This window comes from Raphanus sativus, chromosome 6 (genome assembly GCF_000801105.2).
Source record: "Raphanus sativus cultivar WK10039 chromosome 6, ASM80110v3, whole genome shotgun sequence".
Taxonomy (NCBI): domain Eukaryota; kingdom Viridiplantae; phylum Streptophyta; class Magnoliopsida; order Brassicales; family Brassicaceae; genus Raphanus; species Raphanus sativus.
In genome coordinates, this window is record NC_079516.1 from 51,586,900 (window position 1) to 51,609,599 (window position 22,700).

Genomic DNA, 22,700 nt, shown 5'->3' on the forward strand with positions numbered 1-22,700 from the left:
AACCAATAGAAAAATTTTACATTACTAATGTCAATAAATTTTACATTGAAAATTAAAAACGACACTTATTTTGAAACAAAAAATTTTCTCTACAACGACAAATAACTTGAAACGGGGGAAATATTAATTACTTGTGTGAATTTACTTTGTAATGATACACTTGATAATATTTGAATGACTAAGAAATAACCAAAGCAATTTAGAAATTTAATCAATTGAAGAGTAAATTAAATGCTAGAGTTCTGTACAACGCACCTAGAAGTGGATATGATAAATAAATAAAAGCAACCAAAAAAACAAGAAAATGATAATAGGTACAGGGCCTTGCTTTGAATATCCTAGTAAGAGTATCTTTAAGGGTTCACTCTATTTTTTATTCTAAAATAGAGTAACTCTATAATAGAGATGGAGTTTGCTCTAATAGTACTCTATTTTAGAGTAGAAAATAGAATGATGAACAAAGAATAAACAATTTACTCTATATTTGGAGTAAACCTATTTTTCACTCTATTATAGAGTGAAAAATAGAGTACCATTAGAGTATTTTTTACTCTAAACTCTATTTTATAGTGAAAAATAGAGTGGAGTTGGAGATGATCTAAGGTTTAGCGCTAAATTCTGAAAATACCCTGTTTATACTATTCTATACTAATCAATAAATGTTGTAAGAAAATTAAATTTTGATAGGGTAACATTTCTGGGAACATGAGTGAACGTGCTTGAATCTGCGTGCCTTGACATTTTTGGGCAAAAAGAATTAAATCAAATCACGTCAGAGGCTATTACTATAAATAAATTATGATTTAAGAGTAATATATATATTTAATGTAGTACACTACTCCTTAAACAAATGCAATGTATGATATAGATACATTGATATTTCGTTTTCCTCAACACGAAGCAATGCATGATAATATTCCAAAATTATTAAACAAATTAGATTATGAATTTCATACTATAAGACACGAAAGTCTTAATTAGTTTGTTTCGAGTAGTGGTGATCTAAACACAAAAGTCAACTATTTTAGTCTTTATGTGGTTTATTTATAATAATATAAACGAGACTAATAAATACACTAAGAATTAAAATTGTGGTAAATCACTGTATTTGTCCATTCAACGACAAGCAGCCGTGAGGACACGGGAAGTAAAGAGAGAGAGACTCGTGATGAACATCAGAAGAAGAAGATCAATGTCCTAATCCCAGATCAAGGTTAATTACATTTATTAAAAACTCCATACTAAATTATTTATTTTTTTCCCATTTTCATTCTTTGCTTCTTCCTTTCTATTTATCACGAGATCTATCTTTTATTTTTTTATTTTCTTTCTCTCTCTCTTCTCTGAACAGTACTTGTTTCTCTTTTAGCTTCGGTCTTGAGTTTCTGACTTCTGAGAAGAAAGAAGAAGAAGAAGAAGCTGAGGGAAGCCATTAGATCAAAAAGTACGAGGATGTCTCATTCTAGAAGCCTTTCGTTAGAACCTGCCATTACAGGAAGGTTCCGTGACTCATTGAGTTTACAAAGACACGACGACGATGACGTCATCAACAAACCAGACTTCCGAGAACTCGATCTCGGCTCTCCCGTTTCCACCTTAATGCCACGTGTCTCCTCCTCCTCCGCTTCCTCGGCGGCAGCGACTCCCACCAGCAGCTCCGGTTCCTCCGGCTCCGCTTCCGGAAAACCGTCGGTGACTTGTAAAAAAAGCCACTCCGGCGAGATTTCCGGTGTACCCGGATCCGCAATGCCGGCGGTTAAGAATCTCAAACCGGGTCACAGGAGATCCTCTTCGACGGGAAAGCCGTTGATCTTCTCCGGCTCTAGCTTCTACTCGGCCTCCGGCGGAAGCGGCGCCACGTCGGCGGTGTCACCGAGTCCCGCCGTTTTACCCGCCGGCAACATTTGCCCGTCGGGTCGGATCTTGAAAACCGGAATGGCGGCTCGGACCTCGAGCAGGACAGAGACTCTCTGCACGGGATCCGGTAACTACGGACACGGAAACGTCGTACGCAGCGCCGGCGTCGGAGGAGGAACCGCCGGGAATCTGAACCACTCCGGTGAAAGCTCGGAGGAGGTGAAGAGACTAGGGAACGATATGTACAGAAGAGGGAACTTCTCGGAAGCTCTGTCTTTATACGACAGAGCAATCTCACTGTCACCGGAAAACGCAGCGTACAGAAGTAACCGCGCGGCTGCGTTAACGGCGTTGAAACGGTTAGGAGAAGCCGTTAAAGAATGTCTCGAAGCTGTGAGGCTTGATCCGTCTTACTCTAGAGCTCACCAAAGACTAGCTTCACTCTATCTCAGGTAAGTATAATCAATCTTTGTTTGTGTCTTTTAAGTTTAATGATGATTATTGAGTTGGTTAATCTTTTATCTTTGTCGGTGTAGATTGGGAGAAGCTGAGAATGCGAGGCGGCATCTTTGTTTCTCCGGTCAGTGTCCGGATCAAACCGATCTCCAACGGCTGCAGACGCTGGAGAAGCATCTCCGCCGTTGCTGGGAGGCTAGGAAGATCGGAGATTGGAGAACGGTGATCAAAGAAACCGATGCAGCTATTGCGAAAGGAGCTGATTCGTCTCCTCAGGTTTCAGAGATCACCGACAAAAACATAAACCAGTTTTGTAATGATTTTAACTAACTTTGATGTCTTTTTTAACAGCTTGTAGCATGTAAAGCTGAAGCCTTGTTGCGTCTTAACCAAATAGAGGATTCAGATTTCTGTATATCTTCCGTTCCAAGAAATGATCATTACCACACTCAACCACAAGCTAAACTCTTCGGTATGGTCGCTGAAGCTTATGTCCTCTCTATCCAGTCTCAAGTTGATATGGCATTAGGAAGGTAAAGAGCTTTACAAAACATTTATGATGCTTGTTTTGATTTTATTTAAAGATGGTAAGGTTTGTTGCAGATTCGAAAACGGTGTTGTAAAGGCAGAGAGAGCTGCGGTGCTAGATCAGACCAATCCCGAGCTTGTGTCGGTTTTAAACAATGTCAAGATGGTTGTGAAGGCACGTACTCGTGGTAATGAGCTGTTTAGTACAGGGAGATACTCTGAAGCGAGTGTAGCTTATGGAGACGGGCTCGAACACGATGGTTCGAACTCGGTTTTGTACTGCAATAGAGCAGCTTGTTGGTATAAGCTCGGTTTATGGGAGAAATCAGTTGAAGACTGTAACCAAGCACTTAAGATTCATCCTAGTTACATCAAGGCGCTTCTAAGAAGAGCTGCTTCATACGGAAAGGTGATGATTAGAACTCAGTTTGGTCAGTTATTAACGTAGTGTGTGTGTTTGAATGACAATGTTTTTGTTTGAAATGTAGTTTGGTCGATGGGAAGATGCGGTTAGAGATTATGAGTTTGTGAGAAGGGAACTTCCAGGAGATGGTGAAGTTGCGGAGTCTTTAGAGAGAGCGAAAACCGCGGTGATGAACAGAAGTCAAGAATCTAAAAGCTTAGGAGGATACAATAACCAAGTTGAAGCGGTTTCAACTTTGGATAAGTTCAAGAACGTTGTCTCACTTCCCGGTAAGTTTTTAAACATAAGAAGACTCTACTTTGTGTCTGAAAGGTTTTGAAATTTTTGCTCAAAAAGTGGAAACATGTTTTCTTTTTTCAGGTGTTTCTGTGTTTCATTTCAAGTCATCATCAAACCGACAATGCGAAGAGATATCTCCCTTCATCAACACTTTATGCCTTCGGTATCCATTAGTACATTTCTTCATGGTATATACACCACCACTCTCCAAAAAAAAATGCATTTTTGATATCACAGTTTCTTGTAACGTCAGATGTTGGAACTGAGGAAAAGTGAAACGTTATTTTAGGTGGATGTGGAGGAGAGCTTGGCGTTGGCGAAGGCAGAGAGTATCAGGAAAGTTCCGACGTTTAAGATGTATAAGAATGGAGACAAGGTGAAGGAGATGATATGTCCGAGCCACCAGTTTCTTGAGGACTCTATAAAGCAAATCATCCTATAATACAAAAGCATATATCATCATCATTATCTGTTTCCCTAGTTTGATCCCAAGAGCCTATTTTTAAGACATAAGAGAAGAGCTATTCTATCATTCAACAAAATTGTTCATTCTTTCTTTTTTTTTCTACATATTTTTGTGAGGTTTGACTCTGCTTGCTTTGAACGATAAGTGTTCAGAAGTATTCAAAATATGCAAAGCTTCACGTCCGGCTTGTATTCATAGGTGCTAGATTCTCTATTAACGCGATAAAGAGCTATGCAAGAAACAGAGCAGAGTTGTTCTGCATGTGTGGGGTTGACTCAACCAGAGGAAGAAAGAAGAAATGAAGGGACATATAGTAAGAGAGGATCAATGAGTAAAAAAGACAGTAGTGAATTACATATTACAAATAAGAAGACAGCATCTGATGAAACAGGCATCAATTCACACATATTAATAAATCACTGCATCAAGAGAAAACAAGACCCGTTTTTTATAAGAATCAACTTAAGTCATGTATAGTCTTTGTAGTTTACACACTCTAAAACCTTTCAGGTGAGTTCACGATCTCGTAGTAGAATACAGAGATTTTCAAGCCCAAAACCTAATACAATGAAGTTAGTAGTAAACTGACTGGAACAGAAAATATCCAGTGATCAAAGTACAGATCAGTCACACAAGGAGAACACATATCAGATTTTATTTGAGTCAGTTAGTCCAATTTAGCCGTATGATAGACATAACACAGCACGAATAAGCTTAACAAGAAATTATCATATCATACTCGTAAGAAAAGCGTACGTAAGCTTCAGAGAGATTATCACATCGTAGAATAATAATACTTAAGCAGAGATTTTAGGGAATAGTACAAAGACGGTTTGAAATGATGAAATTAAAATGCCTTAACCTGTGTTCTGCATACCAGCGGCTATACCCTTCATGGTGAGGATAACAGTGTCTTCAAGTCCAGGTGCATACTCGCTCTTTGGATTCAGCTTAACGAGCTCAGCCGCTGGTTTACTAGACTCCATGTAGTCTTTAGACAAATGTGGCCTCACTTTAACGTGGAAGCTCGGGTCACGTATCTGCTTCAGCGTGTAGGCTTGGCACACGTTCAATGTCGTGATGTATGGGTCACGTAGCTGCAGCCTTTGCCTCAAGTATGGATCACCTTCAAGAATGTCTTTGTGACCAGCAACCTGGTTAAGGAACGCTGGTTAATTAGCGTGTTTTGCACGGTTTCTATCAGACTGAACATCTTGTAGTTAAAGCAAAGCTCATACCTGGAGGAGGAGGCGTCTGGTCTCTAGGTAGTTAACTCGAAGCTGTTCACCAAAGGGTTGAAGTTCTTCAGAGACGAGGAGACGGTCGTAGAGAGCAGCGATTCCAGGGTCTCCTTTGGCGAAAACCATTTCGACTAGATCGATTGTGACACGGAAGAATGGCCACTGGTTGTACATCTCTTTGAGCATGTTGAGATTCTTTGCGTCCTTCTGGATCACACGTTTGAATGCGGCTCCAAAGCCTAGCCACACTGGCAAGTGAAACCTCGTCTGAGTCCACGCAAAGATCCATGGGATTGCACGTAGAGATTCAATGCCTCCGCTTGGTTTTCGCTTTGATGGTCTGCTTCCTATGTTCATCCTTCCATATTCAAGCTCAGGTGTTGCCTGTAACACAAAGAGAGTTGCTTAAAGAACTTAACAGACAGAAGTAAGGACAAGTCTGCAAGTGTGTTGGTTAAAGAACTTACCAGACGGAAGTACTCAACGAAACGAGGCTCCTTGAAGACAACAGAACGGTACTCTTCAGTGGCAATCACAGCCATTTCATCCATAAGGACACGCCACTCCGGTTTAGGAGAAACCGGTGGATGCATTCCATGCTCAAGCGTAGCAGCCGTGAAACGCTGAAGAGTCCTAAAGCACAAATGCTCTTCTCCGAAAGACTGTTCAATGACTTCTCCTTGAACCGTTACCCTGAGCTGCCCGTGAATGGTATCCGGAGGCTGAGACAAGATAGCAAGATGAGTCGGTCCACCACCTCTGCCTACAGTCCCACCTCTCCCGTGAAACATCGTGAGCTTGACTCCAAACTCTTTTGCAACCTTCACAAGCTCTTCTTGCGTCTTGTACAACTGCCACGCCGCGGACAAACGTCCAGCGTCTTTCCCCGAGTCTGAATACCCGATCATGACTTCTTGCTTACCGTTGATCCTGTTTCTGTACCACTCTATCGAGAAGAGACGTGCGACGGAAGCAGGAGCGTTTTCTAAATCCGCTAGCTTCTCGAACAAAGGGACGACTCTCAGAGGATGAGTGATTCCGCATTCGCGTTGCAAGAGCTCAACAGCGAGGACGTCTGATGGAGCGGTGGCCATGGAGATGATGTACGCACCGAAACTATCGTAAGGAAGCTCTGAAATGACTTTGAAAGTGTCTAACACGTCAGCGATCTCTTCGGTTTTGGGAAGATCAGGTCCGAAGAGAGGACGTTTCCCGCTTAGCTCGGATAAGAGCCAGTCCTGTCTCTTTTCCTCTGACCATTCTTTGTAGGATCCAATACCTAAGTGCTGTGTGATAGCGTCCAAGACATCTGTGTGTCTGTCAGATTCTTGACGGATGTCAAGTTTCACAAGTGCAAGTCCGAATGTCGACACTTGCCGCAAGAAATCTAGTAGGCTTCCATCAGCAATAGGTCTGTCACCACAATCACAGAGAGACCTGTAACAAAGCTCAAGCGGCTCCAAAAACTTTGGAATGAAACAGAAGGTTTAGTTAGCTAAAAATGCAAATCAAACAAGAAGACAAATTTTTCAGTTTGGATTCAGTCTTAGAGAACGCACCTGCTCCACACTAGTGAAAATCGCGTCTTCAGGAACGTCTGAAACGCCGCTGGACAGTAACTGACGAGCATGCTCACGTGTGTTGTAAAGCTTGTCCCTCACGTCTCCAAGGATGGCTCGGTATGGCTCATTTGAAGGGATTTGTTTCCAAAATTCTACAAAAAAATCGAACGCACATCAAACATACCGTAGCAGTATATTAAACGAGCAAGAAGGTAAAACACACACCTATATAGTGTTTGGCATCCCTTTTGGCACATCTTTGAGCTTCTGCACGAACACGAAGTTCCTCATTGCAACGCCACATGGACATCTGCAAATAAACCTAACATTAACATCCAAAGAAACTAAGGAAGCTGTGATGAGTATGAGTGTAAACGTTTCTTGACCTCGAACATAAGATCTTCAATCTGGGAGAAGTAGAGATTAGCAGCCATCATTCTTGCTAGTAAGCATACATCTCTTGTAACTTCAGGAGTGACTCGAGGGTTTCCTAGAGATTAAGACATGTTTAATAGTTAAAAAACCAATTCATGTTTTCAGGACGACAAAGAAGTAATCACAGTGTAGGGTACCATCACGGTCTCCACCCATCCAAGAAGAGAACTGAATGAGAGGAGCGTTGTAAGGAACACGCTCATTGATGCCAATGTTCTTCAAAGCAGTGTCAACACGTCTCAGGAATTTAGGAACTCCTTTCCAGATTGTCTCATGGAAGTAGCTCATCCCCGCTCTCATCTCATCTTGTGGTGTAGGAGGAGTTCTTCTGATCTCATCAGTGCGAAAAGCAGCTTGAATCTGGTCCCAGCAAAACACAATAGTTTTAAGTATAATGCAAAGCAATAATAAAAAAAGCTTCACTTTGTGTATACCTCTCGTTGAAGAGCTTCATCGAGTTCTTGTTTATCATCAGGAGTAATGTCTTTTGCATATAACTGTGTCAAGCAATCACGAATCCTGGTAACAAAATTTCAGTTAGTTCACTCTGAAGTTCGGTTAGATTCGGTAGGTTTTCTAAAGAATCGGTTTTTGGTTCGGTAATTGGTTATTTGGATTTTCTTTTAAAAAGGAATTTACCCAAACTATACCAAAAACCCAAACCGAACTAAACCATATTTTGAACCGAATAAACCAAATTTATCGAAATGAAACTAATCCTGAATTTTAACAAAATTAAACCAAAATAAACAAAATTAAAATTTCAGTAGGATTTTCAAAAATCAAACTAACCGAAATACCGAACAAAAACTTTAATTTGGTAAGATTTATGTTGAACTAACCGTAAACTGAACTACCCGAACTCAGTAAACCGAACTAACCGCAGAATAACCGAACTAACCGAACCCGCAGGCCTAAAGCTAAACAAAGTAACAAGAAACCAAAATGTCTAGGACTCAGAAGCAAACCTTCCAAACTTTTGAAGCAAAGACCGACGAACAGATTGAGTAGGATGAGCAGTTAAGACCAAATCAACAGTCTGGTTCTTGAGAGCATCAAACACCTCTTCAGGAGTCTTGCTAAGCTGCAAGAGCCTCTTGAGAGTCTCTTCAATATCAGATTCCGTTGTTGCAGAGGCCTCATCAGCGAAATCTCCTTTCTTAAGCTTCTTGATCCTGCGCCTGTACGCAATCTGGACTTCCTCAGCAAGATTAGCCAAGCTAAGCATGTTGGAGAATGACTTCGTGACAACGATTGAATCTCCAGGATCCAAACTCGTCAGCATGTTTCCAAGCTCCTCTAGCTTCTCAGTGTTGCGGTTCCCATCGTAATCGGCAGCAACCTCGTAGCATTCTTGAACCTTTTAGACACAAACAACAAAACAAAACATTTTCTGTTTCAGAACAAAAGGAGAAACAGCGAACACAAAATCAGTTCAGATAACAAAGTTAAAGAGATAAACATACGAACTCTCTGACTTCTTCTCCATGCAAATCCTGGAGAATGTCAAGAAACCGATCCAGCAAGAGAGCATCGTACTCCACGAGCTTGTCGTCTTCAGAGACTTTTGCAGGAGCAATAAGCCTGAGCTGAGCATCAATGGAAGCCATCTTCTTCAAACTTCCAGTAGCCATGGCTGATGCTTCTTTCTCTCCTTCCCAGTTTTAAACCTTAGTCCTCAAATCTAATACAAAAAAAACACCAGAGATTTTCAGATTGACACGCGTAAATAACGGAGATATAATTTGGTAAAGCAGAGTAAAGAGGGTCGAGAAGTTTCGTACACGAGAAAGATGATGGAAGGAGAAGAGACAGTTGATAAAGTTTATTTTAGTTTTTCTGAAAGTGTTTAGAACCAAAAGAAATCTCAGTAGCCAAATCTAGTCCATTCGATGTGTAGTTGTACCTTATTTATAGCTGAAACTCTCTTTATCTTTTTATTTAATTTATTGAAAAGTATTTTTGTAACCTTCTTTTTTTTTCTTGAACAAATCTTTTTGTAGTTTCACTCTTTATCATATTTATGGTAAGAATCTTACATATATTTTTTAAAAACTTATCTAACATAATTTTATGGGATAGTGTTAACACATTTGACCAATAAACAACAACAACATCTACACCAAGTCACTAATCATTCGGTTGATGCCAATTTAGATGATAATCTTAACCATTTATGCTACAATCATTATTAGGACTGGGCAAAAAATCCGAATCCGAAAAACCAAACCGAACCCGATCCGAAAAAGTAGCACCGAATCCGAACCGAAATTCATTAAATATCCGAACGGGTTCAAAATTTCGGTATTTAAAGAACCGAAACCGAACCCGATCCGAACCGAAATATTTTGGGTACCCGAATGTATCCGAAATAAATTTATATACTTAAATATATACATTATTTTATATATAATGTATATTAAAAATATTAAAAATATATAAGATACCTTTAAGTTTTCCAAAATACTCGGAAAATATATGCAAATAGTCAAAAGTAAATGTTTAAAATAGCTAAAGTATACTGAAAACACCAAAATAGTTAAATATCTATTGATTCTTTATCCAAATATTCAAAGAAAACTAATTTATATGTTAAATTAAGGTATTTTGACATATATGTTATGAAAATTTATATGTAATATATTATCTTTCTTATAGATTTTGAAAATTTAAAGTATATAATGAATTTTGAAAATTTAAAAACATTTTAAATGGGTTATCCGAACCCGAACCGAACCCGCAAAGATCCAAACCGAACCCGAACCAAAATTTAGAAATATCCGAATGGGGCTGAAATCTTTGACCCCGAAAACCCGAAACCCGAATGGACTGAACCGAAACCCGAATGGGTACCCGAACGCCCAACCCTAATCATTATCATACAAGAAATCCATCAAGAATAAGAAGAGAACAAGAGATCGTTACATGTCGAGGTAGTTTTGGGAAGTCTCGACATCCTCTTCGGAAATCTCATTGTTCTTTAGGATCGGAAATCTCATTGTTCTTTAGGATGGGTTTTAGAGCATCTCTAATTCCATTTTATTTTTTTACTTTTTGCTTTATTTTGAAGTAGTTTTTTTCTAACCTCATTTCATTTTGAAATAGTTTTAGAGTATTTACGGTGTATATCTTCATTTTTTTAAGATAAACTTCTCAAATTGTAATCTGGTCTTTAACTTTTATTTATTTTTATCTTTTGCCAAAATAAATTATATAAGTTAATAATATCCAATTAATTTCAAAATTTCGACTATTATTTTTTTATCTAATCAGATATTTATATCAAAGAGCATATGAATCTTTGTTTATAAGAACTTTTTAACTCGATTTAAAAGAATCAAAGCTGAATAAGCTCATTTTTTACTTCTAAACATTTTGGTTAATCACTTGAAGAAAAAAATATAAATATGGTATTTTTTTTAAATGATGTTTTGTGTTTGTTTATTCATGTTATATAATAAATTTATAATACGATAATGTTTAATTTATATAAAATAATAATTGTGTTGGATTATTTTTCAAACAAAATAATAAGGTAGAATAAGTAAATATGAAAAAGTATAGGATTTTATTAGTAATTAATGATTGAGTGGATATGGAATATATATATATATATATATATATATATATATATATATTTTTTTTTTTTTAAATGAAATAAACCATTGGAGCAAATGTTTCTTTACTTTTTTCTTCATTTTGAAGAAAGTGAACTTTTAAAAAAAATTAAACCAATCATTAGAGATGTTCTTAGGTTTTACGGAAGATTCATGTTACTATATATAGTAAAAATGAAGGTGGGCCTTTGTTTAATCAAATGACAGAAATGAGCTTGATTGTTAAATTTGAAATCAATGTAGTATTTACAGATAAGCAACTTGAAATCAACTTTATGTTAAAATATAAAAAACGATATAGGCCTGAAACAACTTGAATGTTAAACTTTAAATCAATGTAGTATTTACAAATAAGCAATTTTGAAAAACAAAATTAACAACAAAAGAGAAAACAGAGAACTAAATAACACGCAGCACACTGCACAGATACCTTTATCTTGTCTTCAATAGAAGTAAGAATGTGTTCATCAACTTCCTAGATAAGGAGACATTTCTGTGAATGAAACCAATGGCACATAAACGAGTACCACAAAGTCTTTTTTATTAAATATTGTATACACGCATATTTGTAAAAATTATAAAACTTAAATTAATAGAATAGATTATATATACACTTCACTAAACTTTAATTATAAACATATATAAAATGGTCATTAAAAAATCGGATAAACTGATCCCCACAATAGTAAACTAATCAAAACAACCAAATATCTAATTTAATATTTTAAAATTCATAATAATTTTGATTGTCGGTTTTTTTAAGAAAAATAAATATAACCGAGTTTTAGTGCGGGTCAAAATCTAGTTTTTTTTATGATAAGCATTTTACATATTTTTTAAACTTATCTAACATAATTTTATATATGAGAGAGTGTTAACACATTTGACCAATAGTTAAATTTATTGAATAATATATGGTTAATTTTCTCTTGTGCTTACACTTCTCTTGTGATATTGTTTTCAAATTAAATGACAAATAGTTAATTTAAAATTTAACTACGTGAGTTGACAAAAATTCAATTAAAGTAAAAGTATGTAACCTATTTATCCACATAATGAATGGTTGGGTCGTAACTATAAAAACATTTTGGGGATTTTGGGAGTTTTAAGGAAAATTACAATTAAGTACATTTACTTGTTGTTTTTAAATTTTGATAAAATTTAATAAGTGCGATACAAAAGATTTGTAGGTGTAAAATATAACGTGAGCAATGAATATGTCTTTTCCATAAACCAAAAAAGAGTAAATAATTATTTTGAGTGTCGTACGTCGTCATACGAAATCAGGAACGGGACCAAGCTGCATGTGTACGGTCGCCATGGTGACTTTAGAGTGGACTGATGAGTCAGTCACCACTTTTCCTTTTTCCTGATTTGGCTTCTTTTAATATATCACGGGACCATATCTTACATTGTTTTTTTTCTTCCTTTTATCTCATATAAGCATCTAAGAAAATGTGAACATTCATAACTAATTACAGGCATATATGGAATATGCCAACGGATATGCTGATTAGCTTCATATATACGTAATACGTATAGTTTCTCTTCTCCTTTAGTTTATACTTGTGAGATAAAAACAATTTCGGGCTAAATAAATAAAAACAGTATAATAAATTAATAACCATGTGAGTAAACATTTTTCTTGAGTTATCCAAGCAAGTAGGAGACGTGTCTGCAAATTGATTCAAAGCAAACACTATTGTTCAGTAACTAGCCTTAGAAAATTATATATTAATGAGTATCTAAAACAAAAGTTTCTGGTGAAAAGAAGAAAACTCCCCAAGAATTGTGGAAGGAGTAAGAAATATAACACAGCCTTTTGACCTTTGCCTTTAAACGTACCTAGACTATTACGGTCTTATCATATGCTTTTATTCCAGTATTTATACTTTAATTTATTCTTTTTATTTGATTCTTGAATCTAAGAACAAATGGCCAACGAAAGATGCCCATGATAATCATTTAAAGACTTTATCATATCAATTTATTTTATCAATGATCTTATCGTATCAGATAAAATCAGAACCCTACTGAAATATAAAAGTTACTTTATCTGATACATTATAAATTTGTTTTAAAATAAATTATAATACATCAAAAATTTAATCACTTTCTTTGTTTATTTATTGTATTACTATTTATAATTACCAATAAAAGTCTAATAATTAGAACTCTATTTTGAGTTTTAGAATCTATTATGTCTAACTCAACCATTTTATGTCAAATTTGCCTAGTTCTAAAACTGGTGTTCATGAGCATTTATGCCAATCTATACTTAAATTTTCGATATCTACCTGATTATGGTGGTAGATTTTAAACCATGGGTCACTGTAGAAATCACTAATTAACCTAAGAAAATTTATGTTTTGAAGTGCGAATCAAAGTAGTACACAACATTTAGGTATAATTTATTTATATATGCAAAAGTTTGACATTATTTGCCATTTTTAGCTATTTATTTAAATTGATATATTTTCTATTTTAGTACTATAAAATTATATATATATTAGTTTATATAATATTTTTATATATAATACACATTCATCAAATAATAAGTTTTCCGATTATGTTATATATATATATATATATATATATATATATATATTGTATAATCAAGTAATCAAACGATCTTAGTAAAGGTTACTTGAGCTTTAGAAAATGTGAAAGGGCATTTCAAGATTTGTTTATAACCTTTTAATTTTTTCAAGAGACGGACGAAGAAATAAATAGACCGATATTAATTTTGTCTCTAATATGATGTATATATATCAAATAAATTTCCTCAGATTCTCTAACATTGTATATTTGTAATTTGAAGTGTTAGTTTATAATCTGTGAGACAAAAAAAAAACAGTATCCGCATAGCAAGAAAGATTTGTTCGTGCGCTTATATCATATACCTACGTTCTGTGCTGTTGAGAGACCGTGCAGGGCTGGCTAATTTATGGGGCAAGGGGTGCGCTCGCCCTCGGTCCATAGCCAAATCTATTATTTTTATTTGGATAGTGATAAATAATATACTAGATTAGGACCCGCCCTAAAGGGCGGAAATTGATTTGTCAAATTTCAATTAATAATATATGGTATATATAATATGTGTATATAATATTATATATATTTTTATAACATTTATATAATATATACATATTAGACATATATAATATTTTATTAAATATATATAGAATTTAATAGTGTTATAATTTGTGTTGTACTTGTTATTAGTTTGTATTTAATCTTCTTTCATTTTTAGTATAATAATTTGCCTTGTTACACCTTTTACCTTTTAACTTATACACATAGTCTCGTAAAATGTAATATATAAAAAACATATTTAAAAAATCTACTGACCATATGCCACCATTATTTAGTTGTTTGAACAAAAAAAAATCATATTATTGCATAACTGTGTATGTTGTGATATGATGTAGGTGAAGAGTAAATATATGGAAGTAAAGTTAGTGATACGAACATGAGCCTATGTTGGTCTATGCCACAATTATTTGATTTTTGGAAGATAAATGAGCATAAGCATACACAGTCTTTGTATGCTTATGTTATAAATGAGTCGGATATTTTTTCTCTTATGTCTGGAATGATATGGAACTCGTTGATTTAAGAGTGCTTCAGTTTTATATGATCTAATTATATTAAGAGATTAACCAAAAATATTATAAAAATGTTACTGGTTAGGTTTGACTAATCTATGTTGGTTAAGATTTGGTTTAATTTAAGTTGGTAGGTTGCATTGTATAGGAGGCATGATATATTCTAGCAACAACTATAAAAAAGTCCAAAATTTAAATGAGAACTTCAAATAGTAGATAATCCCTAAATTAATAGATTAGATATGGTATACTTGTTTTAGATTAATTTGGATAGTGATAAATAATATAGTATTTTAAGCTATTAGATTATAAATTTTACTAAAACATTAGCTAGTATTTTTATTTTAGAAATCATTTTTTCTATAATATATTAGAGGACATATAAATTATAAGAGTAAGAAATGATTATTTCCCCAAAGGCGAAAGTTGAGCCGCCGGCGCTAGACCGTGTATGTCGATAAAGAAATATATAGCACATTTACACTATAGTAATTCACGCACACGAGTTGGCAGTTAATTAACTTAACTATAGTTGTACATGCTCTATATGATGATGAATCAACTTTCACATATCACAAAAGTGATGCATTTTCTGAGATTACGATTGTGCCGACCAAATAAAATGTCCTATGACAAGCCCAAAAGGTGAAATCGTGATCTGTGTTCCAAAACTCGATATCGAGTGGTCCAGAGTGTGAGAGAGACGTCGTAGAGGTCTCTTAGCACGAAGCTTCCTATTCCTAATGATCTTATTTTGAGATCGACCTCAATAAATTTACAGATGTATATTGGTTTTGGAGATACTGTGTTCCACGTATCAGTTTTTGCTTCTAATACATACGGAAAACAAAACAATATGATCTTTGTTTTTATCAATAGAAAAAAGATATTGCAAGGTTAGGCCCAATTATTCCAGAGTGAGACATGCCCATGCTTATGTCAGATTAGCCCACATACGTTACCTCCAATCAAAGCTCAATGTAAAAAGCAGATTGGGTTAAGTAGACAGGTCGAATAAGAATGAATAAAGATAAGGCCGGTTCGGAGCGTAATCTGTTGAGCTTTTTTTGGGAAATTTGCATAAAAAACTATGAAGCTTGCAAAAATTTGCATTTTAAATCCTAGAACTCAACTGCTAACATTTTAAATAATACACTTTAAACAACGAGATTTGTCTCAATAACATATTAAAAGTGTTAGCAGCTGAGCTTACCAACTTCATGGTTTTTGATACGATTTTCCCAATTCTTTTTAACATGAGTCTTTTTCTTTTGGCAACAAATACTATGAATTTTCTTTTCTCATTATACATTTCTACTCTTTAGAAAAGTAACAATATAAAATCTTGTGGTTCGACCACCTCTACCAAGTATAAGTCTGTGAAAAGTGTTCATGTTTTGGCTTATCAAAATTATCTACCAAAAATCTAGCATTTAGAAAACCTGTCTATAAATGATTTCTTTGTAAAATACATGTACAAATGTATTAAATTGCGAAGACAGGCTAGCATTTGAAAATGGCGAAAGATCAAGATGCTTCCTTTGGTTTCAATGGTATGGATTAAATTTTCCGTTCTCATCTTATATGATGCTAGTAAAAACTTCCACTTGTAGTAAGAATTCCAATTATATGTCTCAAGAAAGATCGATCGTTCAGAAACTAAAAAAGTAACTTAATAATATATTTACGAAAATGTTAATAAATAGTTACTTTTACTATTTGAAATCTTCTGCCAAATCCTAGTATTTTGATTTCGTCAGACTTAGCAACATCTATTTGATGACAAAAAAAAAGAGTAAAGAACGTATGTATATTAGATCAGCAATCCCTCCTCAACTGTATAATGCGAATGAGTATTTACATAAATAATATAATCCAAATAATGGACTGGGAATGGTTTTTAACATGGCCAATTATTTTGATACGAATGTGTAGTTTGGAACGCAAAGATTTTTTTTTTTTTGTAAACCGACGCAAAGATTATTAGGTGTTTCTATTGTTTGAATGTGTATCAACATTTATTTTGTCTACTTATCTTTATTTTCTCTTTCTAAAAAAATATATTTTATTCTTTACGTCGTAACTATGATATCCTAATCCTCTTTATTCCAATAAAAAATTAAAACTCAGATTTTGGAAATCTTAAAAAAATATAACAGTAAATTATTTATACAAAATATTAATATTATCATTTTAGAAGATAGATTATAAAATATTTAAAATAATATGTAATTTAACTAAATATAATAATATAAATATTTAGACCAATCAATCCGTTTGCGTTATTTTTTTTTTATCAAAATCCGATTGTGTTCAATTTGGTCTGTTTGATCCATTTTAGTTTTACTCAAATCAAACGGTTTAATTACTTTTACCACTCGGAATTCACTCAGAAGTACAATTATTTCTTATTGTCGTGTCGTTTGACAGATGTAAACTGTTCTCTTTTTCGTGACTTAGACTCGAGTGTGTACGTAGTCAACATTTATATTACAAAAAAGACGAATAAATGAACTTTAATGTTTGTCTTCCACTTATTTAGAAACTTTCTCTACAACCTCTAAAACTTCAATCATCGGCCAAATCAAACACCTGCTATCATGAAGGTATAGTACATCAAAACCACTAAATAACTTCTTAACCGAGTCTAAAACCGAAGTGGATTCCGGTTAGATTGATGAATTGACAAAAGGGGAAAGAAATAATAGTGAAAAATGGGGGTGGGTGGGAAGACAGGGAAATTACTATCAACAAAAGGAGAAGCAGAGAAAAGATTTGTGGGGGCAACAGATGAATGCATTACAGTGTGCCTTTGAGAGTCTGACATTTTTGGCAACTCATGCGTGAAGATGTTTCTTGTCCATTGCTTCTTCTTTGACTATGATATTAGATATGTATCTATGTTCAGGGTTCTTGTTTTTGTTTTTCCTTTTGCGTGTATCAAAGTAACTTTTTCAAACCAAGTGGTGATCCACGTATAGTAAAATGGTTCTCCTATTGATCAAAGACAAAACTCGAGACACTGATTAGAACATGGTAAATAGCTTTATATGTGATTTTTTTTTTTGCTAAATTCACAACATGAAAATTTACTGATGAACTAACGACAAAATAAGATATTAAATGTTTACTTCATTTCTAGTTGTTTTTTTTTTCATGAAAGCAAGCAACTTGGGCCATTCGATTTAACAAACAGAGAGACACTTAGATTTTTGGAGGAGTTTGTTATATAGTGTTTCTATTAGTATCATCACTGCAATGTTATTGTATGAAATGTAGACGATAAAAAATGTAATTCAGCACTTGTAAAATTATGCAATACACAAAATAACATTAGAAACATGTAATTCAGCACTTGGAAGCGCCTACAATTTAAGGTCCGATTGTTCATTTATACTTTCGGGGGTTTTAATTTTCACTATGCGCATGCAGTTTGAGCTACTTTGATACTGAGCTCTCACCAGACTAATGTTGTTCGGGTTTACAGGAAATTCAATACTGAACAGCATCTTCGTTTTAAGAATAGTCGAACGCTAAGAACATCCGTACAAATAGAAATAGTGGCATTGTAAGAAAAAGACGAACTACGTTTAAAGCAAGTAAACCATTAAAAGAATCGGACATTGTCACTAAATGACAACCAAATTTTTCAATTTAAAAGTGATAAAAACCCTAGAAAACGTCAGACAATGTCGATGCCACTTAATTTCTTATACAGAATTTTTGGAAATATGCAATAGATTCTTTAAACAGTAATCAGTCTTTGTATTTGTATAACTATAGACGCACAATATACCTTTACATCTATATCTACCTTTTAAATGTTGTTTTTGGGTAAATTTATATTTTTTCCTTTTATTTATATGATCTTCTAAATTTTGTTTGAGAGAGAAACTGGCTCTGTTTTTTTATAAGTGTTGATTTAGATCCATACATAAAATGGAAATATCAGGTAGCCTATTTAGATCCATACGTACATAAAATGGAAATATCAGGTACCCTAATATGCTACATTACACATGACACATACCATGATAAAAGATACCCTATGTAACTTAACATAGTCACCTAGTTATGTCTTAATTTCTTAAAAACATAGGTAAAATATAGTGGTTAGTGAGTCATAACCTATCTATCTTATTAAATCAGAAACATTACAACTTCTTCTATGTGGATTTTAAAGGTGGACCTCATATATTTAAATTAAATGTCTTATTTCTTATATATAATACGTACCGTAGTCTAACTTTGCATTGATATATTTCCTTAAATACAATTCCTCTGTTTGTCCATATTCCATATATGGTTCACATTTATTACATGTCGATTTAAATAAATAGATTTATTTGTACGAATAAAGAATACTAAAAATATAAATCGTACTAGAATTACCCTATACAATTCATTTTAAATTGATCAGTATACTTTCATTGGTCATATTGATTTTATTTCTATGAATAACATTAAGTAGATAATTCATAGACACATACATAAAGATATGACTATTCTTTAACTACGTTGGGCCTAATCTATTTTCTAAAACAAATAACACATAACTTTATATATTGTATAGAATATAGTAATATTGTATAGTATATACATATATAATAATACTAAAAACAAACCAAACTGAAATATAATATATATCGACAAATGCTTTGAACTATTACACACAAAATATATTTGACCTCAGAGATAAAATTTACTTTGAAATTATATAATAATTATTTAAAAAAATTAAACTTCGTAATGTACAAAAAACATAAGTTTTATATCAAATTTTGTGTTACAATAAAAAAGACACAACTCGCGCTTGCAAAGTGTTATTTTTACATACGAAAGACAGTTTTGATATTGTTCTTTAAACACAAAATTGAATTATACAAACTCGATACTACATAAAACTAAACAATATAGAATACATTTTAAAAATAAAATCCGTGCGGGTGCGCATGGCCTTTTACGAAAAATCGTAGATATGTTTATATAATATATAAATATATTATGATATACATATTTTCTTATAAATAATACTCCAATATAAATTTTGTATGATAAATGTTGAAAATACAAAATATATAGCACTATATATTTTAAATAATATATAAAAAAATTACTTTACGTTATCATAAAATTTAAAAATCAAATTTAATAATTAAAACACATTACTTATTTAAACACATTAGTACACATTGTTATTTATCAAAATATTATATTAATACACATTGCAATCATTTATAACATTTAGTACAAACAAAGATAAAAAAAAAAATTGACTCCCGCTCGGTCGAGCGGGTCATGATCTAGTTACTTAGTAAGTTAGTATCCATAAACCAATAAGAGATATAGATGGTCAGTCTAATTTACATCTTGCTTATGATTTTCACTAATACTATTATATTTCCACTTTCATTAAATTAGGCCTTAGTTGATTTTTTATCAAGGATTTTACTGCGAAGACAGGGATATCAACAATTCAAGACCGAAAGATACGACAAAATATTTATCTTGTTGGCATCGAAAGAACGATAATTTTCCCAACAATTTTCCAGCATTTATTCTATAATACCGTAATACGATAAATATATTGAATACATAAGATATATCTAACTGGCAAAATTGGTCTGCGGAATTTAGTCCCCTTGTCCGGAAAGTTAGTGATTAACTAGGCAGGCTATGTATCTATATCTATACTATTATTTACGAAGTGATTTTTTTGCAACGGAACTCTCACGTTAAAAGTTAGAGCGGTTAATATCGATTGTACCCTTTAGGGCTGGGCGTTCGGGTACCCATTCGGGTTTCGGTTCAGTCAATTCGGGTTTCGGGTTTTTGGGGTCAAAGATTTCAGCTCCATTCGGATATTTCTAAATTTCGGTTCGGGTTCGGTTCAGATCTTTGCGGGTTCGGTTCGGGTTCGGATAACCCATTTAAAATGTTTTTAAATTTTCAAAATTCATTATATACTTTAAATTTTCAAAATCTATAAGAAAGATAATATATTACATATAAATTTTCATAACATATATGTCAGAATACCTTAATTTAACATATAAATTAGTTTTTTTTGAATATTTGGATAAAGAATCAATAGATATTTAACTATTTTTTGTATTTTCAGTATACTTTAGCTATTTTAAATATTTACTTTTGACTATTTGCATATATTTTTCGAGTATTTTAGAAAATTTAAAGGTATCTTACATATTTTTAATATTTTAATATACATTATATATAAAAATAATGTATATATTTAAGTATATAAATTTATTTCGGATACATTCGGGTACCCAAAATACTTCAGTTCGGATCGGGTTCGGTTTCGGTTCTTTAAATACCAAAATTTTGAACCCGTTCGGATATTTAATCAATTTCGGTTCGGATTCGGTGCTATTTTTCGGATCGGGTTCGGTTCGGTTTTTCGGGTTCGGATTATTTGCCCAGCCCTAGTACCCTTAATGAAATATTAATATTTTCTAATTTTAAAAAGGCTATATTAGCAACATAAATATGTATTAGATAAAGGGAATGCACGTGAAAACATCAAAGTATCTTAGTTTATCATAATGTAGTTTTTTTTTTCAGATAATGATCATATAATAAGTTATTGTTTAGTAAATATATTTTATTAGATAATTATAAGTCATTGCTATTGTAATTATCGTATATAATAAGGTCATGTAACTTTGCTTACGTAAAGAAAATTAAATTAACTGACCTAACTTCAGATACACTCGCTGTACTGTATAAAAAAAAAAAACTAAAACGCATATAAACATATATAAAAATAAAAAATAAATAATATTATATACTCTTCTAAAAATAATAATTTACCTCACTTGTAGTTTACATTTGATATACACTCTTTTAATTTGAGTTTTAATTTTTGTATATATATAATATTATATTTTCTATATAATTTTTATATACATGAGTATTTTCAAGTTTTTTATGCAATAAAATATTTCTATTATAACAAAACTTTATCATAAATAATGAATTTGATATTTGATTAATACTATATATTTTAAACGTATATTTTTCAAATTTAATTAGTGCAGTAAAAAGATTTTCTTGTGATGAAAATTTTCAAATATAAATATTTAGTGTTAAATTTATTATTAAATATTTTGAGAAAAAGTTAACAATTATGATAGTTTTTGAACTGATAATGCATATACTTACAATTATTTGTAAAATTATTGTTCCCGCATGTGCGGGTAAATCATCTAGAAAACACTTAATGAATAAAATCAATAAATTACTTAAATATAAAAACGAATTTAAATGATTTTATTAGATAAATGATCAAAACTAATAATTAATAGTAATAAGAATTATCCAAAATCTAAAATATATATTTTAAAATAAAAAGATAATGATCATATATATATTGTGATTACTCGAAAGATATCTTTTAATAAAACTTAAAATTAAAAAAAAAAAACAGAAATACATAACTAAATAATAATCAATTAATATTATTACTTTTATATAATTGAAAACATAATATTGAGTGATTTCTAATTTTTTTATTAATAATGAATATAGTATACATAAGAATTTTTAAGAAAAAAGTAAAATTATTACTTTCTATGATTAAAAATAATATTGAGTGATTTTTAAAATTTATTTATTAATAATGAATATAATATACATAATAATTTTTAAGGAAAAAAATTATAATACATAAAAATATTCAAATGAAAAATAAACAAATTTACCATTATAATCTTCTAATTAGTAACTGATGTATTAATAAGTAGCTATAAAATGTATATGCCCGCATATGCGGGCTAAACCCCTAGTTACTATAATATTCATATATACACTAAACGTTATCCTGTGTTCAAAAAAGAAAAACTAAACGTGATCCATCCTAATCTGACTCGTTGACAAATCAACCTGACTTCATAACTCAATACCGATTTATATTTTTGTTACTCATGACATGTGGAGAAATATTCCACATCCGTTGTATTTAAGACTATAAAAATATTAACATACACAACACACCATTACCTAGGGCGTGTGCAAAATATTCGTAAATTTTGATTCGATCCGTTATTCGTTTCGATTCGATCCGAAAAATCCGAATATCCGTAACTTAACGAATCGAAGCAAATACTAAAATCCAATATCCGTCAAAGACGAAGCAAATCACAAATACTAATATTTTTAGAAACGAATATCCGATCCAATCCGTTATATACATATATATGTATAC

General features: G+C 32.6%; 2 protein-coding genes across 3 annotated transcripts; one reads left to right on the forward strand and one right to left on the reverse strand.

Moving 5' to 3' along the window:
• Positions 1 to 1,055: 1,055 nt before the first annotated feature.
• Positions 1,056 to 4,192, forward strand: LOC108808928 (inactive TPR repeat-containing thioredoxin TTL3). 2 transcript variants are annotated; one of them, XM_018581034.2, is made up of 8 exons: positions 1,056 to 1,213; positions 1,370 to 2,309; positions 2,394 to 2,589; positions 2,665 to 2,846; positions 2,917 to 3,250; positions 3,330 to 3,534; positions 3,626 to 3,732; positions 3,834 to 4,192. In XM_018581034.2, the coding sequence occupies exons 2-8, from the start codon at positions 1,453 to 1,455 to the stop codon at positions 3,984 to 3,986; spliced, it is 2,034 nt and encodes a 677-aa protein (XP_018436536.2). In that variant the 5' UTR covers positions 1,056 to 1,213; positions 1,370 to 1,452; the 3' UTR covers positions 3,987 to 4,192. The 2 variants fall into 2 exon arrangements, with proteins under 2 accessions (XP_018436536.2, XP_018436537.2); XM_018581035.2 differs by having other exon boundaries at positions 1,098 to 1,213; positions 1,352 to 2,309.
• Positions 4,193 to 4,719: 527 nt separating this feature from the next.
• LOC108808926 (phosphoenolpyruvate carboxylase 2) lies at positions 4,720 to 9,140 on the reverse strand. Its single transcript, XM_018581032.2, has 11 exons — positions 9,033 to 9,140; positions 8,715 to 8,932; positions 8,217 to 8,608; positions 7,683 to 7,767; positions 7,386 to 7,608; positions 7,200 to 7,303; positions 7,039 to 7,123; positions 6,811 to 6,965; positions 5,719 to 6,717; positions 5,249 to 5,635; positions 4,720 to 5,164 (listed from the first exon to the last, which is right to left on the reverse strand). Exons 2-11 carry the CDS (start codon positions 8,880 to 8,882, stop codon positions 4,868 to 4,870), a joined length of 2,895 nt encoding a protein of 964 aa, XP_018436534.2. The 5' UTR covers positions 8,883 to 8,932; positions 9,033 to 9,140; the 3' UTR covers positions 4,720 to 4,867.
• Positions 9,141 to 22,700: the final 13,560 nt, after the last annotated feature.

Bases quoted from the DNA above. Each gene is read 5' to 3' on its own strand.
- LOC108808928 (XM_018581034.2), top strand. From the start codon at position 1,453: ATGTCTCATTCTAGAAGCCTTTCGTTAGAACCTGCCATTACAGGAAGG. The intron at 3,535-3,625 runs GTAAGTTTTTAA...TTCTTTTTTCAG, and splicing joins GAACGTTGTCTCACTTCCCG to GTGTTTCTGTGTTTCATTTC. The intron at 3,733-3,833 runs GTATATACACCA...ACGTTATTTTAG, and splicing joins CATTAGTACATTTCTTCATG to GTGGATGTGGAGGAGAGCTT.
- LOC108808926 (XM_018581032.2), bottom strand. From the start codon at position 8,882: ATGGCTACTGGAAGTTTGAAGAAGATGGCTTCCATTGATGCTCAGCTC. The intron at 7,768-8,216 runs GTTTGCTTCTGA...TTTTGTTACCAG, and splicing joins TTGCTTCAAAAGTTTGGAAG to GATTCGTGATTGCTTGACAC. The intron at 7,609-7,682 runs GTATACACAAAG...TGCTGGGACCAG, and splicing joins ATGAAGCTCTTCAACGAGAG to ATTCAAGCTGCTTTTCGCAC.